This window comes from Mandrillus leucophaeus, unplaced genomic scaffold (genome assembly GCF_000951045.1).
Source record: "Mandrillus leucophaeus isolate KB7577 unplaced genomic scaffold, Mleu.le_1.0 Scaffold66, whole genome shotgun sequence".
NCBI classification, from domain to species: Eukaryota; Metazoa; Chordata; class Mammalia; order Primates; family Cercopithecidae; genus Mandrillus; species Mandrillus leucophaeus.
In genome coordinates this window covers 4,859,401-4,866,318 of record NW_012107141.1, presented here as the reverse complement: position 1 = coordinate 4,866,318, position 6,918 = coordinate 4,859,401, and the positions used below count along the sequence as shown (strand labels likewise).

The following is a 6,918-nucleotide window of genomic DNA, read 5'->3' as shown; positions in this document are numbered from 1 at the left end:
TCTTAAAAAAAAAAAAAAAAGAAGCTGAGGTAGGGAGGATTCCTTCAGTCTAGAAGTTCTAGGCTGCACTGAGCTGTGATTGTGCCACTGCAATTCAGCCTGGGTGAGAGAGCAAGACCTTGTCTCTTTAAAAAATAAATATGGCCAGGCTCAGTGGCTCACTCCTATAATCCCAGCACTTTGGGAGACTGAGGCAGGCAGATCACAAGGTCGGGAGTTTGAGACCAGCCTGGCCAACATGGTGAAACCTGTCTCTACTAAAAATACAAAAAAATTAGCTGGGCATGGTGGCGCGTGCCTGTAATTCCAGCTACTCGGAAGGCTGCGGCAGGAGAATCGCTTGAACCTGGGAGACAGAGGTTGCAGTGACCCGAGATCACGCCACTGCACTACAGCCTGGGCAACAGAGCAAGACTCAAAAATATATAAATAAATACATTTTAAAAATTGGCCTTTTGGTGGAAAAGCACTGCAAAAAAAAAAAGTACTGGCCTTTTGTTGGAAAACTACTCCTCAGGGTATTTAAGCAGCTCTTTTTCTCTTGTTATCTTAAGTATAGACTTTTGAAGTCTATACTTTGAGATGTTGGCTAAAGATATAGTTTATGGACTAAAGCAAACCTTTATTTAGGTGCCTTTTTAGTAAAGTAGAAGCAAATGCTATATGCCTTTAAAGAGAAGCACAGTGAAAGCAAATAGAAAAGTAACGTTTACTCTTAATGTAGTAAGTTCTTTTCAACCCTAGGCTTCCTTGTTGTTTGGCCATGAAATTTTTCATGGATAGGATCTCTTTCAGGACCAAGTGGCTGTAATTTGCTGTGGAAATCTGAGTTAGACAGATCACTAGTTTGTTCAGATTTGGCAGTTCTTCTAATCTGATATCCTGTCCCCAAGTACTGTCTATATGAGATATTTTAGAAAGCGGCTGTAGTGAAACCCTCACAGAATGAAGAACATCCACCTCACCTCTCGTGATTTTGTGTATGACCTACATCTTGGAGAAAAATGTTTCCTTTGGTGTTTATCTTCTGTGAAAGTATAAAAACTCTTGAATTTTGTTGAATGATCTTTGATTTATAGGTCTTTAATTTTTTTTTTGCTTTGTTCATAATGTACTTTTATAAAATTTGACTTGCTTAGATTCTTACGTGAATGAAGTTTCCTTGTTTCTAGCCAATTATGGTATAGCAAGCAGATGTTTTTCTGAGTAGTAAACAGTACGCTCATTCTATTATCTTAGAAATTTAGTGACTTGTCTTAGTTATCAGAACTATGCTTATATCAATAAATCTTTTATGTCCTTAGTGATGTCTGAATTTTAAAAATATACTATAATCTTTGGTGTTTTTGTTTTGTTTTGTTTTTTGAGACAAGGTCTCGCCCTGTCACCCAGACTGGAGTACAGTGGTGCGATCTCAGCTCACTGCACCCTCCGCCCCTGGGTTCAAGCGATTCTTGTGCCTCAAGCCTCCTGAGTAGCTGGGACTACAGGTGAGCACCACCATGCCCAGCTAATTTTTGTGTTTTTAATAGAGATGGGGTTTCACCATGTTGTTTAGGCTGGTCTGGAACTCCTGGCATCAAGTGATCCCGCCTCAGCCTCCCAAAGTTCTGGGATTACCGATGTGAGCAACCGCACCTGGCCTATAATCTTCTATGTTTAAATTATAAGTTTCTAGTCTGGAGTGCTGTGTACTCTGGTTATTTCATTTTTTAGCTAAATTGGGAAAATAAGGGTAGGATAATAACAAGTTAGGTATATCTCATGTTTTCCTCATAGATGTTGTTATATATCCCGTCCCTGTGTGGTTCTTTATTTGTCCTAAAGCATTTCAGAATCTATAGTTTAACTAGGTAGCTCTCTGGGACCCTCAAGAACCCTGAGGCCAAACTGCTTGATCCTGGGTTCCAGAGCTTGCTAAAGCTTTGTTAGTGAGAGCTTCAGGTGACCAGAAACATTTGTGGTACCTAAAACAGGTTTCTAGTACCCTTTTGTGTTTTCTATAGTGATATGTTTAGTATCAAAATTAGGTTTTATTTTATTAAGGTATCTATTTTCCATGTGGACTTGCTCCATCTTTTTTTTCCTTACAGAAGTAGACCTGGATAGAGAAAAAAGAGTCAGATGAAACAGTGATAATATATAGGAAGATTTAAGAAATCTCAAATGTTAGGTTCTTCAGGCACCATGTTAAATATCACTAAAACAAAATGGTTTATTGCCACTATAATTTCTAATTTTTTCTTTAATCGGCTGAGCCAAATATAAAGGCATTTTAAAAGAAATCTTAGAGATTTATGTAGGTTATTCTCATGATATTTATACTTAAACTATATTGCATAGCCAGGTATCTTATTAAAAATTATTTTTTTATTGCGCCTGTAGTCCCACCTCCTCAGGAGGCAAGAAAATTACTTGAGTCCAGGGGGTGATGCTGCAGTGAGCTATGATTGTGCCACTGTACTCCAGCCTGGGTAACAGAGTAAGAAACTATCTCAATAATAATAATAATAATTATTATTATTATTATTACTATTATTATTAAGGCCAGGAGCAGTGGCTCATGCCTGTATTGTCGCAGCACTTTGGGTTGGGAGGCTGAGGCAGACAGATTGCCTGAGCCCAGGAATTCAAGACCAGCCTGGGCAACAAGGAGAAACCCCGTCTCTGCAAAAAATACAAAAAAAAAAAATTAGCTGAGCATGGTAGTGCACCTCTATAGTCTCAGCTGCTTGGGGCACTGAGTCTGGAGAACAGCTTGAGCAGGGGAGGTCGAGGCTGCAGTGAGCTGTGATCACACCACTGCATTCCAGCCTGGATGACATAGTGAGACCCTATCTCCAAAAAATTAAAAACAAAAACCAAGAAAAAAAATCGCTGGAGTACACTAGTAGCTATTACTGAATAATTTTGTTGCATTTGCTCACATGAGATAAATTTGTGCACATTAGATAATAGAAAAATAATACATTTGGGTTCTACTACTCATACAGAATTTCAGTATTCTTTCATAAATACATCTCTTCTGCTCTAGAATTTGATACTCAGAAATGATAATAGTGATATTAGATAGCTAAAATTGGCCAGTTGGGAACATGGAAATGTAATCTATGACAGATATGTAAGGTTAAATACACTTTTTTTCTTTTTTTGAGATAGAGCCTTGCTCTGTTGCCCAGGCTGGAGTGCAGTGGCGCGATCTCAGCACACGGCAACCTCTGCCTCCCGGTTTCAGGTGATTCTTCCACCTCTGCCTCCCAAGTAACTGGGATTACAGGTGCCCACCATCATGCCTGGCTAATTTTTGTGTTTTTATAGGGACAGGGTTTCCCCATATTGGCCAGGCTGGCCTTGAACTTCTGACCCCAGGTGATCCACCTGCCTCGGCATCCCAAAATGCTGGGATTACAGGTGTGAGCCACTGCGCCCGGCGAAATATGCTTTTTGAAAGAAGTCAAAATGCAACTATTTCCCCATAAAAAACTGATGCAGTGAAAGATTTAAGATGCCGAGAGTTACAGTGTGATAGCCACAAAGTCAGGAACAAAATACTGCCAGGATTTGTGGTCTATCTAGATAAATGAATCACTTTAATTATAGGAACTATTAAAGGTTTATTAAAAGTAGATTTCATTCATCTAAATATTTATAAACTAGTTTCTATTTGTAAGCTTTATATATTTGAGGTATTAGACTGGGCATGGCGGCTCACAGCTGTAATCCCAGCACTTTAGGAGGCCAAGGTGGGTGGATCACATGAGGTCAGGAGTTCGAGACCAGCCTGGCCAACATGGTGAAACCCCGTCTCTACTAAAAATACAAAAATTAGTTGGGCGTGGTGGCACACGCCTGTAATCCCAGCTACTTGGGAGACTGGAACAGGAGAATCACCTGAACTCGGGAGGCAGAGGTTGCAGTGAGCCGCAATCACGCCATACCACTCTAACCTGGGCAATGAGCAAAATGCCATCTCAAAAAAAAAAAAAAAAGGTATTATACATGTTGATCCTTTATAGGTTTTAATTATTCCTAGTCTGCTTACCTAGAACGTTTGTTTTAAAATGGTAATATTATTTTGGGCCCTACACACTAAATAACATTCTTGGAAGAACAACACCTTAGTAGGTAAGTGGTTATGAGTTCCTTTTGTTGCCTTAAAAAAACTGAACTTATATAATTCTTCTAATATATAGATATGGAACTATGTTTGAATGAAGAAAAGCTGATGCTTTACTTAATCACATTGCATGTTGACAGTGTTTCCCCAATTTTTTACTTGTAGTGAATTTGGTTCCAAAATCATCTTGCTTAAGCCAATTATCAAAGTGTTGCCAAAACTCTTTGAGTCTCGAGAGAAGGCTGTTCGAGATGAAGCCAAACTGATTGCTGTGGAGATTTACAGATGGATTCGAGATGCTCTGAGACCCCCATTACAAAATATAAATTCTGTTCAGGTGAGACAAAAAGTTTTCTGGTTGCTTTTGCGTAAGGTTAATATGAAAATATTTTCTTCCTATCATTGTTGTTGATATTCTGTCCTTAAAAATGATTATTTTTCTTTCTTAATTTTGAAGTCAGCTTTTCTGAGCATAACTAACTTTCTCTGTAGTTCTGTTGGGTGGCAGAACTTACTATCTGTGTGAAGTACATTCTTTCTGGCTTTTTATTACAATTGGTTTTGGAGACTCTTCTGATGATGTAAATGTATCTGAATTAATGAACTAATGAGAGTATCTTGAAAAGTGGGACTTACTGTTCTTTCTTAGTGCTTAGACATACATCTTCCTTATAGTAAATTCAGGTTGGTTTGACTTATGCTGTAAAAGAAATATAATTTAATTATATATTTTCTTCTGCTGGTGCAGTGGTTCACACTTATAATCCCAGCACTTTGGCAGGCCCAGGCAGACAGATCACTTGAGCCCAGGAGTTCGAGACCAGCCTGGGCAACATGACAAACCCTATCTCTATAAATAATAAAAAAATTAGCCAGGCATGGTGGTACAGCCTGTAGTCCTAGCTACTCGTGAAGCTTAGGTGGGAGGATCACCTGAACCTGGGGAGGTGGAGGCTGCAGTGAGCCAAAATTGTCCAGCCTGTGCAACAGAGTTGAGACCCTGTCTCAATGAATGAATGAATCTTTTCTTGTTTGCCCTGGTAGAGCCACATAAATAAGAAATTGGAGGCCAGGCACGGTGGCTCACACCTGTATTCCCAGCATTTTGGGAGGCTGTGGCAGGAGGATCACCTTAGGTCAGGAGTTCAAGACCAGCCTGGCCAACATAGTGACACCTCATCTCTATTAAAAATACAAAAATTAGCCAGATGTGGTAGTGCACTCCTGTAATCCCAGCCACTCGAGTAATCCCAGCCACTCGAGAGGCTGAGGCACGAGAAATGCTTGAACCCAAGAGGTGGAAGTTGCAGTGAGCCAAGATCATGCCACCGCACTTCACCCTGGGTGACAAAGTAAGACTGTGTCTCCAAAAGAAAAACAAAAAGAAAGAAATGGGTCCTGATATGTCAATAAATGTAAGTATTAAGTATGTTAAACTAATGGTGGAGATGCAGATGTTGTTTAAAATATTATATGATATTTGCAGTTGAAAGAACTAGAAGAAGAATGGGTCAAACTGCCAACAAGTGCTCCTAGACCTACTCGATTTCTTCGTTCCCAACAAGAGCTAGAAGCTAAATTGGAACAACAACAGTCTGCTGGTGGAGATGCTGAAGGAGGTAAGCCAATTTTAAACACTGGTTTCTGCAAAAATTAACCAGAACTGGCACTGCCACAAGAATCTGTGTTCATTAGGCATATTTTGTAGGATTGCCTTTAATAAAATATAAGTTGCAAGTAGCTTTAATAACTCTGGTCCCTTCTCTGTTAAAATTTCATCAGGGTTGTGAAAGGACTGATAACTGATGAGTAAAACAATTTTAACCATTTTTAAGGTTTGTTTTTCTCCTTGAAGGTGGTGATGATGGTGATGAGGTGCCACAGATAGATGCTTATGAGCTTTTAGAAGCTGTAGAAATCCTTTCCAAACTTCCCAAAGACTTTTATGACAAAATTGTAAGTAATAGTTAAACTTCTTTCATTTATTTCTTGTAAAATAATTACTTGAATAGAATTAAAACACTCTGCTGAGCCCTTGCCTGGTGCCTCCCCTTCCACCCCATATCTTCCCTAGTAGAGTGAGTTAGTTGCTTCTTCCTCTTTGCTCCCACACTACTTTGTACATATATATATTATAGCACTTTTTAAAAACATGTCTTGCCATAAAACCAGAACATTCTTGACTTCCTTTTTCTCATTTTCTCTCTGATTTAACTTTAAAGATCTCCAGATTTCTCCCCTGTCTCCATTTCTACTGCCACTACTTTACTCCAAGGTTTCTTGACCTTAGCACTGCTGACATTTTTTTGTCAGCTGTCCTGTACATTGTATGATGTTTAGCAGCATCTATGGCTTTTATCCACTAGATGTCAGTAATACCATCTGCCTAAGTCATGACAATCAAAAATGTCTTCAAACATTGCCAGATGTTCCCTAGGAGACAAAATCATCCCCAGTTGACAAACACAGTCTTATCCCAACCACCGCTGTAGTAGTGAGTTGTTGGTTATGTGATTGTTCTTCTCTGGTCTTTTTAATGTTGTCAGTGTAGAAATTCCTCTCCTGTAATTGTGCCACTATGAGATGGGTGGGCTAGAAATGCTTTCTATTAATGTTTTCTTTTTGACATCTGCTTACTAATGTTTGCCTAGAAAATGAGAATGAAACGTCTATGGCATTCTGTTTATTATATTACTTTAGTTATAACATCTTATGAAAATACTTTTTATATGTGAATAAAAATTTATATATGTGAACAATTGTTCTGATTGCCTCCAGTTTTTTATATATGTAATATATAT

The 6,918-nt window shown here is 38.8% G+C and overlaps 1 protein-coding gene across 3 annotated transcripts in view; it reads left to right on the top strand.

Annotated features, from left to right (window-relative positions):
• Positions 1-6,918, top strand: part of CKAP5 (cytoskeleton associated protein 5) — a 97,691-nt gene that overhangs the window by 26,087 nt on the left and 64,686 nt on the right. For all 3 annotated transcript variants that reach the window (XM_012001398.1, XM_012001397.1, XM_012001396.1), the window contains exons 5-7: positions 4,283-4,454; positions 5,604-5,736; positions 5,973-6,073. In XM_012001398.1, the coding sequence (XP_011856788.1) occupies positions 4,283-4,454; positions 5,604-5,736; positions 5,973-6,073 (406 nt within the window). The remainder of the gene's footprint in view (positions 1-4,282; positions 4,455-5,603; positions 5,737-5,972; positions 6,074-6,918) is intronic.